The sequence below is a fragment of the Anomaloglossus baeobatrachus genome, chromosome 4, assembly GCF_048569485.1.
Source record: "Anomaloglossus baeobatrachus isolate aAnoBae1 chromosome 4, aAnoBae1.hap1, whole genome shotgun sequence".
NCBI classification, from domain to species: Eukaryota; Metazoa; Chordata; class Amphibia; order Anura; family Aromobatidae; genus Anomaloglossus; species Anomaloglossus baeobatrachus.
Window position 1 is genome coordinate 414470012 of NC_134356.1, and position 27014 is coordinate 414497025.

A 27014-nucleotide genomic window follows, 5' to 3' on the forward strand; every position below is an offset into this window, starting at 1 on the left:
TTTTCACTCACGGGCGAGGAGCGCCGCTCGAGTCCTCGGGATCCGGCCCATCGCTCGAGCCACCGAGCAGCAGAGGCCGCAGCCGCAGCGGCAGCCGGACCTGAGCAGTGGGAGAGCACGGCGTCCCCTCCTCCGCCCGCGACAGTATAACTACCTTGTGTCTTGTTGCTTTGCTCAGTCTTGCCTTTGTGTATGACCTGTGTCATAAAACTGTCTTCCACATTCCACAGTAGAAGAGTTTGGCTCTTCCTCACCAAGTTTTAAGCCTCCTGCAACTGCATAGCTGTTTGTGTTATTTATTGACAGTGTTTCAACTTACATATGAAAATTATGTTTGCTATTACTTTTTTGGTATAGTTGGTTAGGTTACGCCTACACATGACTAATCCAACAAAATCAATGATTTTTGCTGGTGTACCTAGCTTAATTGATGTTGTTTTGAAGGCACATTGTGGTCACATGAAATACTGATTTCTCTTTTCATCTTGATCTAGATTTCTCTTTTCACTTTGCATTTTATTTGATAAAAATAAACGATTTATACTTCTATTTTTTAAAGTATTCTTAATGTACGTCATTTTTTACACACCTGCCTAAAACTTTTGTCGAGTACTATATGCCCCTTTATTTGACTTATGCTAGTTCCAACATGGATTTATTGACTAATGGTTCAGCTTAAACACCACAATACTTTGTGCATGTAAAATTAGATGTTATGTGATCGCTCTGAAATCCTGAAGTCTATAAAATTTAAAAGTAAATTTCCAAAAAAGAAAGTATAATGGGATTAGCAAGAACATTCTGACAAGCTTTCTGAAACCAGGCGGAGGTCAAGAAAAAAATTAACCAAACTTCAGATTTATGTCTACATACATGAAGAAATGAGGGAATGTTTAAGAAAAGGCTTAAGCAGAAAATGAGAATTACTGGTGCGTGACTGTAAAAGTACCAATTAAAGTCACACACCAGCACATCCAAGATACATTTCAAAGTTATGTTTTTTTTCGGCTACAAACGTCATCATTTAGAATTTTTTATTTCTATAATTCAGGCAATCATTCGCATTTGACTTTTCAAAAAATAAAATAATTTTATTTTATGACCTAAAGAACTTCTACTTTAAAGTTAATTGTCAGTTCTAGCTATAGAAATAATTATTTACATAAAATATGATACTGCATGATTATTTTGATTTTTTTTTTTAATTATTACACTATTTTATGCTATAAAAATAGAAGTTTATATTCCTTTATACTGACATATTTATATACCAGGGTGAAATTGGAATTCAAGGAATCCCAGGCTTATCAGGTGCTCTAGGTCCCTCAGGGCTAAAGGTTTGTTATACTTTTATTTTGTTTGTTAATAGTATAAATGTAGTAAGCTTAATAAAAATATATATTAACAAACATATAACATGAATATCAATGTGTATACTTTACACTGCTCATTATTAGTAAAGACAAATATTTGCAGCTCAGTTTAAGAATATTTGAGAATAGGCAGATTTACGTGGGAATTTAGAGACAATTGAAGGACTTAAAAGAGGTATTCCCATCTCTAAGATCCTATCCCAATATATAGTAGGTGTAATAATATTATTATTATTATTATTATTATTATTAATAATAATAATAGCAAATACCTCCAATAAGAATTGTAGTATAGTTCTCCTGATATAGCCATGTCTCTTACCTCATGTGCAGGGCATTGCAGCTTAGGTATCCAAGGTTGACCACAAGTAAATAACTGTCACTATATGAGTGAACATAACCATAGATATTTAGGGTTCAATACCCTGCACATGAGGTAAGAGATATGGCTATATTAGGAGAACTATACTAGATTTCTAATTGCATGTAATTTATATTATTATTATTATTATTCCTAATACATATTGGGATAGGATTTTTGAGAATGGAATTACCCTTTAAGCCAAGTTCAGAGAGGTCTCTGTATATGGGCTACAAAGGCTGAACTGACTGCGAGTTACCCAAACCAAATTTATAGCCTTACATATGTTTATGAAATTGTAAGTTTCGATCAGGAGAGCTGTAGTCAGACCAGGTATTGCAATTGGATAAGGACCGTGAAACACACCCATTTGAACATGACATTATAGTAAGTAGTTTTAACTGTCTGTTGGAACATTTAGAAAAAGGTGCTTTAGTTACTAGAAAGTCACAAATCTATAGACAATTAAGAAAATTTTGTTCAAATTTAAGATAATTTGTAAAATCAGAATCTTCGAAATTATCCAATTAGAAATAAATAACAATTTAAGGAAATTGGCAATGTGGAGGGAAAGAATTTTTGGAAAAATAAAAGTGAAAAAGTCTTACAGATGTTTTAGAGAAGTTACGCACTTTGAGTCCATTTTAAGAAAGATGCAATACAAATGTTTGTGCAATAAGATATGATGTTTTGAAGTTTAAAAAAATCGGTTTGGTATAAAATGACGTTTTTTGGTATTTTCAAATAAAATTTGCGGTTTTGAAAAATAGGCCTTATATAGTTTTGGGGGTTTTTTTGGTGGTGGATGTTTAGAAATGATAAGAAATAAATGTGTTAGCAAGGGGTGACTACATGGCTGTTGATGGTGAGATTAAAAATGGATTTTGTAATAAAAGATCAGGTTAAGTGGAACACAAAATTGAATTTGTCACTACTTTGGAATCATATTTTTAATAACACCAATATTACCAAATATATAGGATTTGGCATTACAATTTATGCTTAGAAATAAATTATATTATTTGTCATACTGGTTAATTAAATTAAGAAAACTGTATAATTCAGTACATGCAAAGTGTGAAGATCAAATGCCAATTGGTTCCACCCTGCATGAAGATGCTCAAAAACTGCATACATATTAGAATAAGGTTTTATTCTGTAATAAGGTTTTTAAACTTTGGGTCCATCAGGATATCAAAAGAGTTTGTGTAAGGCCATAGTCACACTTGCGCGTATCTCGCATCACATCACTCGACACAGCTACACACACTCTGGCAGGAGCGTCTCAGCTGCATAGAAATACATGCAGCCAACCTGCTCCTGTCAGGAGAGTGAGTTTCCGTGTCGGGTTGATGCAATGCGAGATACGCGCAAGTGTGACTCCTGCCTAAAGTCTTCAAATGTTGCAGTTGCATCGTCTCTAATTTGCAGCCTTGGTGTGGATAAAAACCTTTGAAAACTCTGCAGGTTGTCGCAGTTTGCAAATGACAACAACTAATGGAAATTTGATTGGTAACAGCGAAACAGTCAACTAAATTTTGCCACATGACTCCTTGTCCTTTATGAAGTGCTTTTACTTGCTGTCATTTGTAAACTGTGTCCAAACGGCTTGCTGGCAGTTTTCAGTATGTGTTTTTACACCCTTCTCTGTGAAAGTTCCCATATTGAATAGCATTCAGTTCTTAATGCCAATGGGTCCTGCATGGGAGAAGGTGGACCTTACTGTACATTGCGAATGACATGCTGCTAAGATGAAGTCAAAACTAACAGCCACATGCACTGCTGCTGCAAATTACTACAGTTTTGTGTTACTCTTATAAGTAGGTTTTTATATTTTGCTTGTGTCAGTTAAAACTTATAGCATCACCCAAAGGAGTAAAAAGGTTGTATTTTTTTCCTTGCTTGTAGGGGAATACAGGAGAGAAGGGAATTAATGGACCCCCTGGTGTTGTTGGAGATAAGGGTGATAAGGTGAGAATAATTTCTGTATTTAGTAATATGCATTACTATTAACACATTGAATATAAGGATCAATTCTTGTTAAAGGGAACCTGCCAGCTGATTTATGCTCCTCAATCAATGGGCATCATGTATCAGTCACTGGCTGTATTTTCCCGGCTAGGTATGTTTAACTCTTAAACACTACAGCTGGGGACTGAACCGCACTGTGAACTAGTTGGAGAGGGGCAGCCTTGACCGCTGTGACTGACGGATCTGGGAATGTGTGTGTCAAAGATACATGGCTGCGATAATGCAGCCAGTGGCTGACAGATGCTGCCCACGGTTTGGGCAGCATGTATCAATTGTCAGGTTCCCTTTAACAATAAAAGAGCACAACAGTGGACATCTGTTATACAGTGGGGGAAAAAAAGTATTTAGTCAGCCACCAATTGTGCAAGTTCTCCTACTTAAAAAGATGAGAGAGGCTTGTTATTAACATCATAGGTAGACCACAACTATAAGAGACAAAATGAGAAAACAAATCCAGAAAATCACCTTGTCTGATTTGACCAGATTTTAATTGCAAATTTTGGTGGAAAATAAGTTTTTGCTCAATAACAAAAGTTCATCTCAATATTTTGTTATATATCCTTTGTTGGCAATGACAGAGGTCAAATGTTTTCTGTAAGTCTTCACAAGGTTGGCACACACTGTTGGTGGTATGTTGCCCAATCCTCCATGCAGATCTCCTCTAGAGCAGTGATATTTTGGGCCTGTCGCTGGGTAACATGGACTTTCAACTCTCTGCAAAGGTTTTCTATGGGGTTGAGATCTGAAGACTGGCTAGGCCACTCCAGGACCTTCATATGCTTCTTACGAAGCCACTCTAACATTGCCCTGGAGGTGTGGTTGGGATCATTATCATGCTGAAAGACCCAGCCACATTTCATCTTCAATGCCCTTGTTGATGGCAGGAGGTTTGCACTCAAAATCTCACTACATGGTCCCATTCATTCTTTCATTTGCACAGATCAATCATCCTGGTCCCTTTGCAGAGAAACAGCCCCAAAGCATGATGTTTTCATCCCCATGCTTCACAGTAGGTATAATGTTCTTTGGATGCAACTCAGCATTCTGACTCCTCCAAACACAACAAATTGTGTTTCTACCAAACAGTTCTACTTTGCTTCATCAGACCATATGATATTCTCTCAATACTTTTCTGGAAAATCCAAATGCTCTCTAACAAACTTCAGATGGGCCCGGACATGTACTGGCTTAAGCAGGAGATTACATCTGGCACTGCAGGAACTGAGTCCATGGCGGCGTAGTGTGTTACTGATGGTAGCCTTTGTTATGGTGGTCCCAGCTCTATGCAGGTCATTCACTATGTCGCCCCATGTGGTTTTTGCTCACCGTTCTTGTGATCATTTTAACCCCACGAGGTGAGATCTTGTGTGGAGCCCCAGACTGAGGGAGATTATCAGTGGTCTTGTATATATCTTCCATTTTCTTATTATTGCTCCCACTCTTGATTTCATTGCACCAAGCTGCTTGCATATTGCAAACTCAGTCTTCCCAGCCTGGTGCAGAGCTACAATTTTGTTTCTATGTCCTTCGACAGCTCTTTTGTCTTTACCATAGTGGAGTTTGGAGTGGGACTGTTTGAGGTTGTGAACAGGTGTCTTTTATACTGATAACAAGTTCAAACATTTGCCATTACTACAGGTAGTGAGTGGAGGACAGGGGAGCCTCTTAAAGAAGAAGTTACAGGTCTGTGAGAGCCAGAAATCTTGCATGTTTTTAATTGACTAAATACTTATTTTCCACCATAATTTGCAAAAAAAAAAATCTTGCCAAATCAGAGAAGGTGATTTTCTGGATTTGTTTTCTCATTTTGTCTCTCATAGTTGCGGAATACCTATGATGTCAATTGTAGAGACACGGGGTCAGTGGGTGCTCTCGTCTGCTGACCCAGCCGCCTTTAGAAAGACAGCATGACGTAGGGCTCATCCCAACTAAATGCCCAACCTCCTTAACCATGGGCGGAACACTACTCAGACAACACAGGATGAGGGAATCACAATATTAAGACTTTATTGGATCCCCAAACAATTAACGGCGTATGGCACATAACCAGCAAAACCACAGAATGTAACTGGCAACAGTTTCTCACCCTTCCGCTGGCTCATCAGAGATTAGGATGTCCGTGCCTCAGAGCTTCCAGGGCTACTTACTCCAAACCAGCAGCACCCCGCTTTCAGCAGGCACCCACCGTGAATGGAATAACGCCAGATTTAGGAAGCTTGCTGAGGGTCGCAAAGCCTGTAGTCAGGTGACAGGATTGTCCCAAGCTGGATTCCTTCCTTAAGTAGTCCTTGATATCCCAGCCGAATCCTTGCATTAGATGCTGAAGTTCATGTAGTATTATAATCCAGGTTCGGTTATGGCTTGCCAATCGGATCTGCAGATCCTAGATTGGTATCATGTAGCAAGAGTCTACCCGAGCAATGGACAGTCCTCCTTCTTATACCCCTGAGCTCCCCATTCAGACCATTGGGGTCTTCACGATGGGTGGATAAGACTGTGCCCTTATTGGCTAGATTTCAAGCCGTATACAAAATATCCCTAGTAGTAATGGTCTCTGGCATATATGCTGTGAGATTGCTAGTCATTGCCGAATGGCCGAGACCATTTTCTTCAAAGGCGATGTCCTGCTGAGCAGGACACATCGCTGTGTTTCACACTGTGTGACAGGGTCCCAATGACCACCGAAATCGTTATACAGGTCACTGCGACCTGTATCGTTACTGCATTGTTGGTAAGGTCTGACTGTGTGACATCTCACCAGTGACCTCACAATGACTTACCAGAGACCCTTATTGGGTCATATCGTTGTCAGGATCGCTGGTAAGTCGTTTTGTGTGACTGGGCCTTAAGAGTCTTGTAGAAACAATGAGGGGCTTATCCCCCATTTATAAACAAACTAACATCATGTCTGGCTGAATTTTAAGAAACTTAACCCATGCTAGGCACTGACAGAGTCCATGTCGTCACATCAATTACAGGCCTCTCTCAACTTTTTAAGTGGGAGAACTTGCACAATTGGTGGCTGACTAAATACTTTTTTTCCCCACTGTACCTTTCTAATCTTATTAGTCCTCTCCCAAACTAATAAACATAATTTGTTTTTTGTATTATTACTGTATATGGCATACAATTAATGGCAGTGTTTTGTAGCAAATAAGTTACATCTCTTAATTGAATAATTAATAGTTTTAACAGCATATCAAAGCAGAAAATGTACTATCTACGCATTTTGGAAACTCCTTAGTCACAGCAATATGTTCTAAGCCTCTAATTGTGTTATGTACTACACTTCTTAATGCTTAATTAAACCCATAAGTGTTAAAAACAGAGAAGCTGCAAAAATAGCAAACTGGCATCAAAAAGATGTTACAGACCATAAATCTAAAATTACAAGCAACTAGAAACAAATATTTAGAAACTGGCATGAATTAATAGAGGAGATATTCACATATGAAAATACAGTATGAAGTAAAATATTCCACCATTTACATAGAATTACATTGTAGCATGTTTTAAATATTCTTATGAATATGCTGGGCGGCGAACATACTATTGGTGAATAGGAGCCAAAAGGTTAAGGGGGCTCTTGCCATTCCCAAAGCAGGTTGGATTGTGCATTGTGATAACCTATTGTTCTGCAAAGAGCCCATATATTGTTATTGCACAGGAGGCCTCTTCTGTCTGTTCCTGCTCCTGGTGCTGAGAATATAACCACATAATCCTGTGGGGCCAAGAAGCAGCCAGAAGTTTCTAGTACATAAAGCAAATTTAATAAATTAAATCTAATTTATTCTTTACTTTAGATCACATTTTCTATTTCTTCTTACAAACAAAAAAATCTACTTTCCATTAAAGGGAACCTGTCAGGTCCTGTATGCACTCATAAACAAGAGTGGCACTGGGTGCATATTTGTAATCCCTGCCTAGCAGTCCCAGCCTATAGTAGAACAGATAAAGGGATCTTTAGAAAAAGTATTTCTAAAGATCCCATATGATATGCTAATGAGGCCAGCGACCACTCGCAAGGGCGTTACTTCGCTTGGCTTGTCGGCCCTCTTAGCATGTAAGCAGACCCCTGTGGGATAAGTTCCCTATCAGTATGTCTTTGAAGTGTAGGCAGAAACCAGAGAAAACTCACACAAACACAAAACAACATACAAACTCATTGCAGATGTTTTGAATAGGACTTGAATCCAGGATCTCAGTGCTATAAGGCTTCCCACTGAGCCACTGCACTGCCCCATTTTGTTATCAGCAGGTTTTTGTTATGTAATCTGAATACAGCATGCTGTAAGGGTTGACACAAATAAATCAGTGATGCATCTCCTATCACAAAGTGTATTGTTGTTTACCTGCTATGTTTGTTTTAGTACCAGTAGCTTATCATTATCTGTAACTAGCTGGAGTGCAGACATGCCTCCTGCTGTGATTAGCAGATTCTCACTGTTTATAGACTTTGTATATACAGAGCCTAGTGTGGGCGGGGGCATCGTTTTCAACTCTACTGCATTGCTAAATCTAACAACTTTTAGAGATACATAGCTGGATTCAGGGCTTCTTTGCCTACCTCATGCTTCTCCCAGATGAGGTGACAAAAACCAGCTGACAGATTCCCTTTAATCTGTATGAGTTTAATATCTACTCCATAAATGTACCATGTCCTTTACAGTGTGATGCACCTATGTAGATTCTAGACACATCTCATAATATCCATTTGGCCAACTATTATATCTAAAGTCCAGAGAAAAGCGTATGCAATGGAAGTGTTTCAATTATAAAATTGTGTGAAATTAAAATGTCTATTTTTCTCACTTCACGGTGCACCTTTTGATTTAATATTTGAGCTAAATTCTCTTCATATATAATGAACTAACATGATCTGACTACAGCTCAGACCTGAAACACACGTCCGCAGAAAACACGTGCGTGTCTCGCGGTCCGTTTTTTGGGTCCGTGGTCCATTTTGGATGTCCATTTCTCCGGTACGTGTGACATCAGTGTGATGGCGTATGCTTGCCGTGCGTGTGTGTTGAATGTCCGTGTATGCGTGAGATACGTACGTGTCATGTCCGTGTGTCTTGAGCTGTTTCACAGTTAAAAAAAAACAAAACTCACACGGACCGTACGGATAGCACGCGGACATGGTCCGTGTCACGTACGTGCAAACACGGACCCATTGACTTTAACGGGTCCGTGTCTGCGTGATGCTGGCGAAACGCGGAAATGTCATCCGTGTAAAAAAACGCACACACGTACAAACCACACGGACACACACTCAGTGTGGCTTTATGTGTGTGTGCCTGTTACCATAGGGTAACAATGGTGCACGTGTCAAAAAGTCCCAAACACGTACCGGCGGCACAGATGTGTGTTGCAGGCGTCACATGCAGACCAGTCCAGCTTATCTGTTTTATCCGCCTCCACCACTGATTAGTAGCTTGCTGACGTTGGAAAGTGTACACAGGAAGCTGCCAGTCAGGGTTGTGGGCTGGGTTATATACAGATCACCTCTTAGCTTTGCTTCCTCTCCATCAGAGGTATTCTATGAAACCTGCACCAAGTAGTCCAGTAAGTGATGCAAACCTGGAATCCGGATTTCTTGCCATATGTTATGGTGCTATCAGATTAAACAGCAAAAACCTATTGACAGATTCCCTTTAACGCTTGAAAGACTTAGCAAGTTTTGATTTTTCTGCTTTTTCTTTGATTTTTCTCCCTGTTCTTCAAGAGCCATAACTTTTTTATTTTCTGTTGACATGGCCATGAAAGATCTTGTTGTTTGTTTTTTTTATTGCAGAACTAGTTTTCAACACCATTATTTCTCATATGACATTCTTAAAAATACGGAAAAAAATCTAAATGGGGTTAAATGATGAAAAAATAGAACACTTTCACTATAGCTTTCTGGCTTTTGTTTTTGCCACGTTAATTGTGTTGAAAAATTGACATGGAAATATAATTCTCTAGATTAATTGTGACAATGCCAATCTTTTATGGGTTTTTTTTTTATACTTTAGTGGTTCAAAAAAACTCTTTTGTGTTGCCAGGTTTTGAAACCCATAACTTTTTAGATTTTTTCATTTATGAATCTGTGTGAGCGTTTGTTTTTCCCATATCTAGTTAAAATTTTTATGTTTTCTGCACTGGCAACCATCCATTTATATGTTGCTCTAAATAATTGACAGCAGCATATAAATTCTTAAAGAGTAGTGATCATGATCAGTGCCTGCTCCAGTTACTGCTGTTAGGGTACACTCATACTTGCGTATAAAAATCGCTCCAATTCTCATCCAGAACCATTTACAGTGTTCTATGCTACAGAATAGTAATATGTATAGAAAAAATGGATGGCTTAAGAATGGTCCGTATGCCGTCTGATTTTTTTTTCTCGCTCCCATAGATTTGGATAGGCAAGTCTCGTCCGATATAAACGACCATACTCGACATGTGTGGTGCCCCTGAGGCTTCAATCTCTACAGGGTACCTCACCAGAGGTGTAGTATTCATCCTGGGTAAGGAGGAGGTCATTGCCGGTAAACCACCACAATCCATTAAAACATACAGTTAGTTGCCCTCTCACCAGGACTGGGTTAGGGCAGGGTCATTAGGATGGTGACCACAAGGTATCGGACCTCTTACCCACTAGTTCAGCACCCCGTGGGATGGAGCTATACAACGGGGAGTAAGGCAACACACACACACACTCAAGAGAACAATGACGGACACGAAACTAGTGACACGTAGGAGAACACTGTCGCTGAAGAGAGAGATGCGCCATCGCTCCCTCAGGAACGAGCACACAGAACAGGTTGCGGTCCCTAGGCTGGTAGGCACTGCATGTCCCACCAGCAGATTCCACCGGGCAGAGGATTTCAAGTCTTCTGGCTCACACAAAGTGCCTGGGGCACAGCAGCATATAGAGCCAGGAGTTGTGACCAACAGGGCGGCACCACTAACAGACTCGCACTGCCTGCCATATGGGACAGGAACGGAGCCTATCCAAAGACTCGGGTCCCAGCGTAGCTTCAAGTGGCAGGGACTCAAACAACACAGCACAGGGATGAAGGACTCACAGAGAAAACCCCCGGTTCTGACCTCTGAACTATCCGGGATCGGCTGGAGCCCATGACAGCGGAGTATGGAAGTCCAAAGGCGGCGACATACCAGTGAGTAAAGAACTTTAATTGCAATCCCTGTGTCACTCCCTTTCTTCAACGCTTCCAACCCTGCGCTCCTCTAATAGTGTGGACAACTACTCCCAACATCCCTGGGGCCACCGCTCTACCTGTAGAGAACCACACCAACTAGCTGTGTCACCATCTGCCCCAGAGGACACCTTCCGCAGCGGCGGCTACTATATCTGGCCGCATACCACAGGTGGCATCACGAAGACAAACTCTATTCTCCCCTGTAAATAGTCCCATCCATCTTTTATTGACACTGCCGGGGTCACAGAACCGGGTCAGGTCGCTGTGACATTCCAAACCCCACTACACCGGCCCGGTGACGAGTAATCCCCAAGACCCCCGTGGGCACGTCACATGCTGTGATTTTTTTCTCAGTCCAAGTACAGCTGAGAAAAAAAATGCAGATAAGTACCATTGAATAACATTGGTCTTGGTTTTTTCTCGTATTGCACTTGTCCGTTTTATAAGCAAGTGTGAACAAGCCCTTAGAGGTAAATGCTGATTGTTTAACATTTTCTGATGATACATTTATTTTAAGGCTGAACTGTGGGAAAATAAATATGGAAGTCACTGCTGCTTTATTACTTTTCAGCTTACAAATATAAAATAAATACCATTATTTTATAGGGCAGTAAAGGATCTCCTGGACTAAGCGGATTCAGGGGACCCGTTGGGCACCCTGGACAGATTGGTGCTCATGGGCCACCAGGAGCTACAGGACCAAGAGGAGATACAGGGGTAAAGGTAAGATAAATCTAATGGACTCATTGTTTTCACTAAGTTAAATTTTAAAATATTCTATATCCTAGTTCTTCATAAGAACGAGTGGTTATACTACAATCAAGATTTATCATTGTAATTTTAAAATGCCACCAAAATACAACATAGGTGGAATCTTAGCAGAAGCCGCCTGCAGAATATACAGGACACTTCTTTTTAACAGCTGCAGGGTTTCTGAACTCTGAAGCAGCTAAAAGACGTGACATAAAATGGAACATGTACACAGCAATATGGTTTTGACATTGCTGTGCATTATGCCCATTTTCTGGGGTACTTTTGTGGCACTTTTTCAGGCAGAATCTGACTTAAAGAGATGCTGTGTGCACATACCTTTAAATAGTTTTTTTTTCCAATATAATTATTTTATTTCTTCAAATGTAAAACCCACTTTTAGTAAGTACAGCTCATCTAATCAGATTAATTTTGAATAAAACTTTTAAATCAACTAAATCGTAATATTAAATTGCAATTTACAGTAATATTAATATTTCAAGTAAAAAAAAAACGGAGCCACAAATAAAATGTTAATCATCTGCTATATAATTTAATTTTAATAACAAAAGTGGCTATACAACTGCTGCATATCTATCACAAGCCTCTATTAATATATAACAGTATTTAAGGCTGAAGAGCAGTAGTGATAAACGAGTGTGCTCACTACTGTTGGATACTCGATCGAACATCGGGGTGCTCACGTATACTCTTTACTCGATCGAGAATCACAGGTGCTCAAGCGAAAGCTCAAGTCCTTATCCCACATTATTCACGGCTGTTAGACATCCAATCAACATGTAGGGATTTCCTGCTATATACGGTAGTGCCGTAAATCATGTTGGCTACTGACATTAATGTGATTTGCCAACCACATCACATTGCATTATATCACATCTCTTATTTGAGACCCGGGGGTGCGATGCTGAGCACAGTCTCCTCTGGAAGGAGTTCAGGGAGTGTTAATGTAGGAGGGAGAGATCAGATTAGAGCACATATAGGCAGGGTTGTACACTTGCACTCTTTAGTGCCACATGAAAGCCTGGTTTAATTTAATAAATAAAATTAAAAAATGACATGGGGTTCCCCTCATGTTTGATAACCAGACAAGGTATAGCAGACAGTTGTGGGATGGTATTATCAGGCTGAGAAGGCCCATTGAAATTGCATTCTTCCCAGCCTAAAATTATCAGCCCACAGCTGCCCCAGAATTGGCACATAATATTAGATGCACCAGCTCTGTTGGTTCACTCCGGCTCCTTCTGATTGCTCTGGTGCATTGACAATAAAGGTAATGGTTTGTGGGGTTGATATAAGTTGTGTAATGTCACCTGGTATCAAACCCAGTGGTTAGTAATAGAGAGGTGTCTATCAGAAATCTTCATTACTAATCTAGTAAGTGTAAAGTTAAAAAGCGCTGCGGAATATGTTAGCGCTATATAAAAATAAAGATTTGATTTTTTTTTTAAAAACAAATAACCATGGACCTTTCCAGCCTCATCATACCAGCATGTTGCTGTACCTTGGCTGGTTATCAAATATAGGAGGGACTCCAAGTACTTTTAAAAATTATATTATTATTTTGCTGTATTCCCAGCAGTGACCTGAGATCAGATCAGAGATTCATCCAAGCATCTTTCCCATGCTGTTCCCATTACATTTAGGCTATGTCCGCACTTTGCATCCTCCTAGTTGCAGTTCTAAACGCATCCCCTGGCAGAAATTGCTTTTGCCAAAGTTGCTTTTGACCACAGAATCGCATGCGTTTTTACCGCGTTTTAGCCCCGTTTTTAGCGCTTTTTACATGCTTTTCAATTGCGTTTAGACAGATGCGTTTTGAATATAAAGACACTGCTAAATAAAGTTTAAATAGTCAAACACAATGAAAAAAGGGAAAAAAAAGGAATACATATATAATTATTGAAATCATAACGAAAATAGTTATATTTCATATAATTATAGCGGTTTTATACTATTTATCGCTAAAATAGCAATAAATTAATATTTTTCATTAATTTAATTGTCGGACTATGTGTGTGTAAAGGGACATATCATTTCATTATTTTGATATCAGAAATACATGCTTTCTGCAGCTAAAAAGCATGTAAAACGCTGGAATTTTGATGTTTCTTGCTTTTTACAACTTTTCATTGACTTCAATGTTAGCAAAACGCAGCCCAAATGGCAAAAACAATTGACATGCTGCTTCTTTGAACGCAGAGTTTTTGCCCAAAATTATGCAAATTAAACACTGCGTTTGGAAACGCAAAGTGCGGACTAGAAATCCACATTTTCTATAGACTTTGCTGGAAAATCAAAACGCATGCCTTTTGGCATGAAAATGCTGCAGTTCAAAACGGACCTAAAAAGCAGCTGAAACGCAGGTGGAACCGGAAAGTGCAGACATAGCCTAAAGCTCTGTTTCCATCCATTTCAGCGAGTTTTTTGCCCCCAGTCTTCCTACAGGGATCTGCCAGAAAAATGAACGAGTTCCCCACTGACGTCTATTACACTCGTTACTAGAATAGATCCCATAATAGGGTTCAAGTATATATGAAATAACGCAACTTATAACTAGTTTTTTAAATGGGAATTGTACTTTCAAGTGATATTTTCTGTGACTTTTCAGAATAGACTATCATATCTACATGAAGAACACAACTAGGTTTGGCCATTATATCACTTGTAGCCTGCATTTCACCAGTTTTCCACTCTGCAAGCTCAATGTTTGATTTGCAGTTGACTCGGAGCTAGAGGGTTGAGACTTATACTATTTATTTATGCAAAGATTGTTATAAGTTCCCATTTAAGGAGAAGGTGCCATCATAAAGTCACCTTCTGTTTAACCCTTTCATGAGATCTGCTGTAAATTTATGCTGCTGCGGGAAGTACATTTATGCAATGCACTGAACATATACGGACCTCAAGTTTTGGTCACCATATGATACAGACCATCAGACCATCCCTGCACGTCGCCCTGATGCTGTACTTGCTCCCAGCCATCAGTGATCGCTGTGATTGGCTGGTCAATGACAATCACAGCCAATCACAGCTTTTACAATAAAGTTGGTGAAAAAAAAATCAATGTTACATGCTGCAATTGGTGCTGTCTGAGACAACACCAATCACAGCTGTCAAAATGGATGGGGTGATCGCAGTGTCTCCCTTGTTTGTGAACCGTTTTGGTGCCAATTGGCTGATCAATGGTTACTGATAAATCAGCGCCAAAAGTGTATATGATTACATTTAAATAGTAATTCAATATTATAATTAAACATTAATTAGAAATCTTACAGTTTTCACACTGGATATCAGAACAATTTTAGACTCCTATTTCCTTTTTTTTTTTTTTTTTTAGGAAAGACTTTTCAGAAGTCTCATTATCATTGCAGGGAGCATTACAGACAGTGACAAGCTAATACCCCTATAGATAATTAATAACACATGATTCACCAGTCACATTAGGTCCTGTCATATGTAGTATAATTTTTTTTACATTGCAGTAAACATTTTAATTGAACTGCCATATTTATTATTTGAAAGAAACTTTTTTTTTAAAATGAGGGTGAGAAAGGAAAAAGAGGAAAATCTTTGCCGTGTCCAAGAGAGGATCCAGGAATACCAGGAGTAAAGGGAGAAATGGTGAGAGAATTGTAAATGATTTGTCAATGATTTTGACAATGTTTTCAACATCTATATTGTAGTAATGACTTTTTACTAGTGATGGGTGGACCCTCAGATACCTGGGATCGGCTGGTCCAACTGGGTTTTTTTTTTTAAAAAAATCCTAGTTCCAGCCTGGAATTGATCCCGGATACTTGCCCAGATGCTGGTCCCCATATAAGTCTGTAAGGAACAGACTCCAGTGCTTTAATATGGTGGTAGAAGGGATTGGGGGATTAGAGAAATCGCGTTATACTTACCAGTCTCCCACATGGCTGTAACACTGCTTCCGGAGCCACTTATTCTCCTTCACCGCTCATTAATATTCCTGCACTGCTTTCCCCGCCCACCGGAAGTCACGGCATCTCTGATTTGTTGAGACTCACCCCAGGGCTTTGGGGTACTCGGTCTGGTACTCGGGCTGTATATTACGGGGAAAGTTGACTGGGTGGCCGTTGCCAGTTTCCGTGACCCTGGGGGTCACTTAAAAGGGAATTTGTACAAGGGAAAAATAAAAATAAAAATGTTTTTCGTGACGCCACTTGCGGTATGTGGCTATATGGGGGAAGCCGCTGCTGCAAAGTCTCTCACTGCTGGGGCTGGTGGTATTAGGCAGCTTGGATGTAATGGCTCTCCACAAGTAGAGCTAGGCCCCAGAGAAGGATGATGGTGGTTGTAGTCTATAGGTGCAAAGGTGTAGGAAGAATTCAGATAACACAAGGGTTGCGGTTTAACTTGTGCTTTACTCACTGGTTTGGAGTTGCTGTTACCCGGTTTGTGCTGGTCTTTACCAGTCCGGTATTCCCTTTGTTCCAGTGCCAGTGTAGTGAACTGATGAGCTTTACTTCCATGCACCCTGTAGTAGTTGGTGGATCCCCGTGGCTTGGAGCATTTTGGGGTCCCCTCCTGTTGTCTCCGTTCTGGCCTGTATGGCAGGCAGCTTGAACCTTTGTTGGGTTGGACCTCTGTCCCCGTTCCCAGGTTCCCTCTCTGCTGCTGTTCTCCGGACACTAATGTTGGTAAGGTCCTTGATGGTCCCCTCACAGGTGAGCGTGAAGCATCTTCCTGAACTTCCCCGTCGGTGCTCAATCCTGTGAGTACTGGTACGTACTCTCCCAGCAACTGTATTACCTTTTACTCAGTAGTCACTTTACACTTGCTGACAGACTGTCTTACTTCTCCCCTCTCCTTCCTCAGACTTCACTTCCTGTCTGTCTGTGTGAAACTCCACTCACCATCTCCTCCTCCTCCCAGGTTCCTAACTAGTGGATTGGATGTGTCCCTACCAACAGGTGACCACCCATCTAGTCCATCTCTAGTCTGTCACCCAGTCTGGCGAAAAGGGCGTGGTTTTGTGTGTGTGTGTGTGTGTGTGTGTGTGTTGTTGTAGTTACCAGCACTGGTCTTCCAGGAATCCGGGGTTGGATGTAGTACCCTGTGGTACCTGACACTCACAGGTGCGGCAGTTGCAGTCAGACACGTCCCCACTCCAGGTGACAGCTTGTATGACTGCTTTCAATCACATATGCTGTGTGCGTGTATAGTGTAAAAATAAATAAATAAATTAGGGTCCCCCCATATTATGATACCCAGAACACATTAAACACATGGCTACAAGCTACAGCCCCCAGCTATGCACTTATCTTGGCTGTGTATCAAAATAAGAGGGACCCCATGCAGCTTTTTGAAAAAAAAAATAATTAAAATTAACTAAATTATTTTTAAAAAATCAGCATGCGGTCCCCCCAATTTTGATTCCCAGCCATGATAAAGATGACAGATGGGGGCTGGTATTCTCACATTTTGGAGGCCCATAGTTATTGGGCACCCCCCTAGCCTAAAACTAGCAGCCTGCAGTCACCTAGAATTGTCGCATTGATCAGATGCGACAATTCCAGCATTTTACCTGGCTCATCCTGATTGCCCTGGTGCAGTGGCAATAGGGGTAATATAAAGGGCAATGACAGCTGTCTTTTGTCAAAAATAACAGCTGCCACTAAACCCACCTGTGACCGCAGGTAAACTCACCTTAGGTAAGCTCATTGCACTCAGTGACCTCACCTCATCTGAACTCATTGAGTTCTATAAAACGTGCATCTCCTGGCAGAAAACTGAGAGTTTTTTTGCCAGGAGATGCAGATTTGGTGCAGGAATTTATACACCAAATACCTGCACCAAAACTGCATCTCCTGGCAAAAAACGGCGTGAAAACACAATGAAGTTTTGAAGTGTTTTTTTGCCACAAGATGCAGATTTGGCGCAGGAATTTGGTGTATAAATTTCAGCATAAATCTGTATCTTCTGGCAAAAAATGCAGTTTAGGTGTGGTTTCCTTCTAGAAGATGCAGATTTACTGCATAAATGTCTGCATGATATTTCTGCACCAAATTTGCATCTCCTGGCAAAAAAACCGCACCAAAATGGCATCAAAACTGTGTTTTTTTTGTGCAGTTTTCTACCAAGAGATGCAGATTTGGTGCTGGAAATTCTACACCAAATTTCTGCACCAAATTTGCAGCTCCTCACAAAAACTTCATCAAAACCGCAACGCACTTTGATGCATTTTTTTTTTGCCAGAAGATGCAGATTTGGTACAGGAATTTGGTAGATAAATTTTAGCACAAAATCTGCATCACCTGGCAGGAAAACACAGTTTAGGCGCAGTTTTCTGCCAGGAGTCGCACATTTGGTGCAGAAATATCACACCCATAAAGTACACCACTTTTTTCAACTTTTGCTGGCGGTTTTTGGTGGAACAGGTTTAGTAGAATTGGTTATCAAAGGCTAGAGCTTGTTACGTAACCCATCGGAGGGGGTGCATTAGGGGTCCTGTTACCTAAGCCTTTGATCCCATTCCTTTGCTTTGGTGGTGAGTGGGGGCACCATTGGCTTCAAAGCAGTTTGTCCTGGCTCTGCTTGGATTGGAATGCCCGGCCTGGCTGCCACAGGTCTCCTGTTGTGAGAAGGCATATACAAGGCAATTAGCGTAGGAAAGGATACACAGCAATACGCCAGTTCTTCTAATCTGAGCATTATCAGATGTGTAAACCGGCTTTACTCTTTAGTTATAAGGTGTGTATTACTTTTTATTGTGATATGTATTACTTTAACTACCTCTTTTATGTGCGCACCTCTGGTTTATATGGTAACTTAATAAAATATATATTTTTAGCATCTACAAACTTTAGCATATTTTGTTGTAGGCATACATCTATAGGGTGGTTTACCCGCTGCGACAACGCTACCGATATATCGTCGGGGTCACGTCGTGACGCACATCTGGCGCCGGTAGCGACATTGCAGCGTGTGACACCAAGGAGCGACGATCAACGATCGCAAAATCGTCCAAAAACGGTGATCGTTGACACGTCGCTCATTTCCTTAATATCGTTCCTGCTGCAGGTACGATGTTGTTCGTCATTCCTGCGGCATCACACATCGCTATGTGTGACACCGCAGGAACGACAAACATCTCCTTACCTGCGTCCACCGGCAATGTGGAAGGAAGTAGGTGGGTGGGATGTTACGTTCCGCTCATCTCCGCCCCTCCACTTCTATTTGACGGCCGCTTAGTGACGTCGCGGTGGCGTCGCTGTGACACTGAACGCCCCTCCCCCTTGAAGGAGGGATTGTTTGGCGGTCACAGCGACGTCGCTGACAAGGTATGTGCGTGTGACGCTGCCATAGCGGTAATGTTCGCTACGGCAGAGATCACCAAATGTTGCATGTACAACGGGGGCGGGTGCTATCGCGCTTGACATCGCTAGCAATCGCTAGCGATGTCGCAGCATATAAAGCACACTTATCATGTTGCTTTTTTTATTGGTGTTGCGTAAGAAAATAATTCAGCAATCTTAATACTGTTTACATTGGCTTCCAGGGAGAAGATGGATCAGAGGGTTTTAAGGGTGACAAGGGAGACCCTGGACTTTCTGTAAGTGATAGAAGGCCTTTCAACATGTATAAATCAATGCAGCTACATTACTGTGCAAAAAGAATGACGATCTCAGCTATGATATTTACTAGAATGGGATTATTTGCAAATTAACTCAGGGAATTAAGACTGAAACATATCATTGGTAAAACCTGTGCAGCTACACAAGAGTTCAAAGAATAAAGGGGCCCATTTCCACCTCCAAAGCATGAAACTTCTGTCAAAGAAAAGTGGTGCATTATGATGAACTATTGGACTGCAAAAGGCCCATATACTGTCCTTGTACAGGGACCACCTTCTGTCTGTGTTCACCTCTGCTGGGAATGGAGGTGATGTAAAAATCTAAACATTGTTTTAATTTTAATTTCAATAATAACCAATAGTACACATGAAAATAAACAACTTTGAAATATTATTTATTAGATATACTAGGACTCATCATTCATTTAAAAACTTCTCAATTTACAGGTAAAATTTGTATTCAGTGAAGTCAGATTTTTACATTAATGAGAAAAAAGATAACAGTTTCTACTGATATTCTATGTAGGGGGAGGGGTATAAAAAGGAGGAGCTCATCCTCTAGCTCCTCCTTATGTTTTTAGCTCTTCCTTCGCTGTGCTTGGTACGCTCTGTGTTTGGCCCACTGCGAGCCGCTTGCAGTGTTTGAATGTCTCTCACTGGGGGTAAAATCAGCATTATCAGATGCAGTGTGCACATGTAAAAAAAAAAAAAAACTCACCCTCCGTTCCCCAAGCTCTATTTATGGCTGGCTGTGTCAGGCTATCACTAGGTGGCACTGACACTCAGGCAGGAAAACTACACTTGAGTGTAATACTACACAAGCCCACCAGAGGTTGCCAAACTAAACGTAAAAGTAGTCAAACAGAAAAGGGTCAATGCCGGTATGTAACATCTGAACCAGGGAGCAAAAAAATTGCAGTCAAGAACAGAGCCAAAGTTGGGAAATAAACTACACAGGAGAGACACAGGTGAGGACAGGAGAACGGGGAACTGGGGAACACAGAGTTGAGACTGGGCAGGAGAGACGGAGGACAGACCAAGCAGAAGAAGTGGAAGTCAGGCAGGGCTGTAGGGACGGAGGTCAGGCAGGGTAGGGAGGACGGAGGTAAGGCAGGGCAGGAGACACAGGTCGGGCAGGTCAGGGGTCAGGACAATGGTACCGGGTAGCAGGGAAATGGAGCAGAGCACTTCTCACAGGAGTAGCGCGACACCAAGCTGGAAATATCACTGGCGGCGTCCTGGAGGCAGCAGAGCCCAGATATGGTGGCGTGACCCCCAGAATGAGGTTACACTGTACAGGCCCCTCCCCAGAGACCCAATTCCCGAAACCGATACCTGCACTGGCTTTGCAGCGACAGACCATGCAGGATTCATGATAGGCTTCATGTGGGCAAGAAGCAGAACTGAAAATCAGTGATTTCCAATGAAGTTCGGGTCAAGTCAAGGTTCAGAAGAGAACTTTATAAAGTCTGGCTGAACCCGCAGAATCCGAATTTCCACAGGTCTGCTCACCTCTAGGGCTGAATAAAACAAGAAAGCATATGTACCTACCAGATATGCACCACTTCTTCTCTGTGAGCGCTGTGGCCTGACAATTTTGTGACATTGCTTATGTCACATGAGCGCTGGAGCCTATTGGTGGCCGCTGATGGGCTGCAGCCTTCACACTTCCATCAGATGGAACAGTTCCTGCTGTTAGAACAGTGAGGGCTGCAGCCCACCAAAGTCACTGATAAGCTGCAGCACTATCATTAGATAAATAATGCCACAAGATTCCCAGGGGCCAAGGCACTCGGAGCAGTGTAGCTGACCCCATATGAGAATAACTTTGCTTTTTTCTTATTTTATTCTTTCCACTTTTTGGCTATGCCTACAGTATATTATTCTGTATTAGTAAGAGAGACTGAAATAAATTTTGTTTAGTAGAATCCCTATAATAATATTGTAATGCTATGTATTGCTACTGAGAAAGTTCTTTAATTGTTGTCCTTCCTCAATGTTACACTGTTTTAACAGGAGGAAGATGTGAAAGACCTAGTCAGAATGGAACTGATTGGTAAATGTGGTAAGTTGCAGTAGAAATTAATTTCCATTTGTTTCACACCAGATTTTTGTTTTCTACATTGAAATCATTTGAAGCACAGACTTCTCACTACTATTGCTCCTCTTTTAAATTTGCACCAACATATTTCAATGCATTTTACAGTAAAGTTAAAGGGAACCTGTCAGGTCCAATATGCACCCAGAACTATGAGCAGTTCTGCGTGCATATTGCTAATCCTTGCCTAACCGTCCCTGTAAAACAAGAATGCCGCGGAGACATCATTACATGTTTCTCAACACTGGCAGGAAACTAGCCAGGTGTTTCCCCGGGAAGGAACAACCACGGGAAGGGCAGTCTCAAGTCAAGGAAACTGCCTATACCAAAACATGGTATCCATCCACAGACAGCAGTTTTGGGGTATTTGCCCCTCATCAGTGTGGAGTAGGAAACTGGCTAGTGGGAGCAATGCCTAGTAGAAGACTACATAGGTAAGGATGGTTGACCTCGGGGAGATCAACATCCAACACCGCGGAGACACCATCACGTGTTTCTCAACGCAGTGACACTAGAACAAGGCCCCCTGGGAAAATATGCAAAACAAGAATGCCGCAAAGACACCATCACATGTTTCTCAACGCTGGCAGGAAACTAGCCAGGTCTTCACCGGGAAGGAACAACCACAGGAAGGGCAGTCTCCAGTCAATGAAACTAGAGTTTGATGGTCCCCGGTGCAAAGTTCAGACCTGGGTCCCACTCCACGTACACCGACACTTGGGGTATGGGATAATGACACTGACACTCTGGCTACAGGATAATGAGGCTGACACTTGGCTCTCACCCTCAGCACCCAGGTTTCCCATGATCTGAAATCCCTGTATCAGCACCCTGCTTTCCTATGTTCTGCTATCCATCTTGTCCTCGGCACCCAGCTTCCCCATGCTCTGCTATACAGCTTTCCCTCAGCACCCAGCTTTCCCATATCAGAGCATGGGAAAGCTTGGTGCTGAGAGAAGATGTATAGCAGAGCATGGGGAAGCTATATACTGAGATAAAGAGCCTTTTTCCCTCAGAACAAAACGTTCCCATCCCCTGCTTGTATCTTTGTCCCCCCTTGTATATAGTTTTCCAAATACTATATTGGACCCAACATAACCTTCCATATAGTATAAGGGGTCCCACATAACCCTTCATATATTAGAATGCATCTCCATAGTCCTCCATGTATTATAATGCATTTCCCATAGTTCTCCATGTATTATAATTCACCCCATAGTCCTCCATATATTATACTGCACCACATAGTCCTCTATATATTATAAGGCACCCCCATAGTCCTCCATTTATAAAGTAGTCCTCATAGCCCTCCAATTATTATAATTAATTTCTCATAGTTCTCCATGTATTATAATTCACCCCATAGTTCTCCATATATTATACTGCACCACATAATCCTCCATGTTTTATAATGCACCCCCTTAGGCGGGCTTTACACGTTGAGACATCGCAAGCCGATGCTGCGATGTCGCACGCGATAGTCCCCGCCCCCGTCACAGGTACGATATCGTGTGATAGCTGGCGTAGCGAAAATTATCGCTACGCCAGCTTCACATGCACTCACCTACCCTGCGACCGTCGCTCTGGCTGGTGACCCGCCTCCTTCCTAAGGGGGCGGGTGATGCGGCGTCATAGCGACGTCACACGGCAGGCGGCCAATAGCGGCGGAGGGGCAGAGATGAGCAGGATGTAAACATCCCGCCCACCTCCTTCCTTCCGCATAGCCGCCGGCGGCAGGTAAGGAGACGTTCCTTGCTCCTGCGGCTTCATACACAGCGATGTGTGCTGCCGCAGGAACAAGGAACAATATCGTACCTGTCACGGCACCGGCATTATGGAAATGTTGGTGAATGCAACTATGATACGATAACGACGTTTTTGCGCTCGTTCATCGTATCATCTAGCATTTACACAGTACGATGTCGAAAGTGACGCCGGATGTGCGTCACTTTCGATTTGACCCCACCGACATCGCACGTGCGATGTCGCAACGTGCAAAGCCGCCCTTAGTCCATGTATAAGGTAGCCTCCATAGTCCTCCCTATATTATAATGTAGCCCCTATAGTCCTATATGCATTATAACGCAACCCCATAAAACTTCATATTGTATTATGCAGCCCCATAGGCAGCCCCCTAGTCTTTACTAACACCATTTTACAGCACAATGTTAGTGTCGCCATAGATTGGGTTCAGCGTCCAGGCTCAGGATCAGGTCCAAGTCTGGTCCCGAACTGGATTTCTTTTAAGTCCAGTTGGAGCCGCCAAACAAGAACATCTGCGGGTTCACCCATTTCTAGTTATGTACGATTAGAATTTGATTGTTTCAACACTCTCTGCACTTGTCACATTACAGCTCCATATGCAATTTGCAGAGAAAAAACAAGTGCCACCCAGTTTGTTTTCTTGTTATCTCATTGCTTAAATTTATAAAAGCTGAGGAGAAAAGTTGGCACATGATTATAAGTAGGCAAACTGCATATGGAATGGCGATGGGATGAGAGCAGAGAGTGCGAAAACAGCTGAATCCTAAAACAAAATCAGAATATGTTTTGTGAGGGTGAAAATGAAGTTTCCAAAGTAGATTTTGTCTAATGGTGGTGTATAAAAGGCCACACTATATAACTTTAGTATAGTGTTCACTTTTGTCAACACAACTTGCTGTTTGATGAATTAGGCAAAACTATGAGAATAATTAGCAATTTCCAATCCACATACTTTTTATTCTGATGTAGCACCCCTGAGACACTCAGGGCACTACAGGGAACTGCATTCTCTTGGGGATGCAGGACCTACCCCCTGGGACCTGGAGTAGCAGTGCCGATACCACCAAAGCACAACCAAAATCCTAGTTCTCCACTCCACACTGGGCATAGAGGGTTAACCATGTAAGGGTATGGTCGCCATGGAAAGGAACAAGTCCATGGCATTAGCCAGTCTGGTGGGAGGGGTCAGCAGTCTGTCAGTAGAGAGTCTAGAGAGTGTGGCGCACAGGAGTGGTGTGCGGACGTGCCTGAGCGGGGTCCGTGCAGCGGTGACAGGAGAGAGGTCAACAGGTCGGGTACCGGAGATACCGCTGGGACCGGAGCACGTACGGGGCACAGGGCCCTAGATCAGGCGCCAGTTCTACATGGCTAGATAAATACCTGCCCAGTTAGGACACCTTCACGGACTTCGCCGAACCAAAAAAACAGGGGGCATCAGCATTAAACTAGGACCTGGGTTCGGACACTTACCTCCTCGCAGGGTCCACACTGCCCACCGTACGGAGAAGTAGACTGTACCCCAAAAGGGACAGTCGGGGCTCCAAATGCTCCACGCTACAGGGACCCAACCAACAGAGAGTGTCGGGGACAGAGCAACCTGGGTCACTACATTGGCACTGATACTCCAAGGGACCTGAACCAGTAATCCAAGGGCCTGAGTGAGTAGAGACTGTTAAAGACAACCTGGTGTGGTCTCCGTTATTGCCCCTTATCATCTCCCAGGCACGGCCCTACCTGTGGAGGGCCTAACACCATTGCTGCAACTACCACCAGCTCTGGGAGTACCCACATTTAGCAGTGGCGGTTTCCCATCCTTAACCGTAACCCGCAGGTGGCGTCACATGACATTAACTTTATTCTCGCCTGTAAATAATCCCCCCCTTACAAAAGGGGCCCAGGGCATGGAACCAGGCAGCGGCCACCAAAGTGACATCCCTAACGGTATATTCTGCACGGACCAAGTACCCGATTCAATGGGCGTCACACTGACATCATGTTGTGTACCCACATTTCTACAGTAAGTTTGATTTTGCTCCTATATCCATGTAGTTAACTCTGTTCTTGTTCTGTATATATGTAGTAGGTTCAGTTTTGTTCCCATATCTATGCAATAGGCTTGGCTGTTACCATATCAATGTAGTAAGCTTGGTTCTGTTCCCATATCTATGTAGCAAGCACATTTTTGGTACTGTATTTATGTAGTAGGCTATGTTCTGTTCCCATATCTATGCAGTAAGCTTGGTTTTCTTCCCATATCAATGTAGTACGTTCAGTTCTGTTCCCGTATCTCTGTATTAAGCTCAGTCCTGTTCCTGTATCAATGTAGTAAGCTCGGTTCTGTTCCTGTATCAATGTAGTAAGCTCGGTTCTGTTCCTGTATCAATGTAGTAAGCTCAGTTCTGTTCCTGTATCAATGTAGTAAGCTTAGTTTTATTACTATATTTATGTAGTAAGCTCAGTTTTATTACTATATCTATGTAGTAAGCTTGGTTATTCTGTATCTATGTAGTAATCTCAGTTCTGTTCCCATATCTTTGTACAAGCCAATGTTAGTTTGGATGTATTTTACCCTTTCTGCTTTAATGTAGTGGTCAAAGATAAGCAGGCTTAAGATGGACAGCTGTAATTTGAGGGCCACAGCTTTGTGATTGTTCCACCAAGCCAAAATTTGCTAGTCAGCCTCTGATATACCCCAAAATAGTTACATTAGAAAAAGGATTCAGCCCACAAAAAAAAGTTCAGCTATTTTAGTAGAAATTGGTTATCATAGAAATGATCTCTTATCATGCATGGCATTTGTGCACTTTTGCGATGCACTATGTTCATGTTCTACCTCCATCTTTCTTTTTTTTTGCTTATGGCTGAAATAGCTATACTTACAGCTATTAAACAGTTTAAGATTATTTTATAAGACAATGCATTAAATATAGCCATCTCCATGGATACCTCAGGTGCTGCTTTTATTAAGTTTTATAATAATACTCTGAAATCTGACCAATTTAAAGTACTCTATCACCATGAGTTACTATAATCATATTTCTACTAACTAATATGCCTCATAGAAACCAATTTCGAGTTGATGAGTAAAGATACTGATACAGATAAGGAGAATAAATGTTGGAAGTGATGCTGCTCTTCTATACAAAGCAGATAATTGAATTAAGTCTAATAGCTGAAATAGAAAATGAATAGAAGGTTGTTTATTTTTGTTTGACCGCTGACCCTTTGTAAGAATCATTGATCATATCCACATCATTATAACCACTGTATAACACTGTAAAATACAAGTAGTCAGTGCAATCTAACCCATGAAGAACTCAAAAGCCTCTTTGACACACTGTAAGGCCTGCGCCACACATCCGTGCCTCCGGCACGTGTTTGTCATTTTTTACACGTACCGGCGGCACGGAGACACTTTAACCAATGCTACCCTATTGTAGCAGGCACACACACGTAAAACCACACGGAACGTGTGTCCGTGTGCGTTTGTACGTGTGTGCGATTTTCAAAGCGCTGACATGTCCGTTTTTTCACCGGCAGCACGGGTGTCACACGGCCCGCACCCGTACCCCACGGGTGTAGTGTGGATGCGGTCCCGTGTGACACGCGCCGGAGAAAACACACATGTCAGTGAAAAAAAAAAAAAACATTTACTCACCTTCTCCAGCCCTCCTGTCTCTGCCGCTGCTGCCTCTTGCTGCCGACCGCCGCTCATTATTCTCATTGAATATTCACTTCACTGCCTGGCAGCAGCAGCAGCGGGGAGACGGGAGGGCTGGAGCTGAAGATCAGCACCACAGACAGCAGCGCG

The 27014-nt window shown here is 42.0% G+C and overlaps 1 protein-coding gene across 1 annotated transcript in view; it reads left to right on the plus strand.

Annotated features, from left to right (window-relative positions):
- The window catches only part of LOC142302455 (uncharacterized), a 593189-nt gene that overhangs the window by 529784 nt on the left and 36391 nt on the right, over positions 1 to 27014 (plus strand). Inside the window, exons 88-93 of the mRNA XM_075343517.1 lie at positions 1275 to 1337; positions 3643 to 3705; positions 11580 to 11696; positions 15288 to 15365; positions 19267 to 19320; positions 21358 to 21406. Coding sequence (XP_075199632.1) covers positions 1275 to 1337; positions 3643 to 3705; positions 11580 to 11696; positions 15288 to 15365; positions 19267 to 19320; positions 21358 to 21406 — 424 coding nt within the window. The remainder of the gene's footprint in view (positions 1 to 1274; positions 1338 to 3642; positions 3706 to 11579; positions 11697 to 15287; positions 15366 to 19266; positions 19321 to 21357; positions 21407 to 27014) is intronic.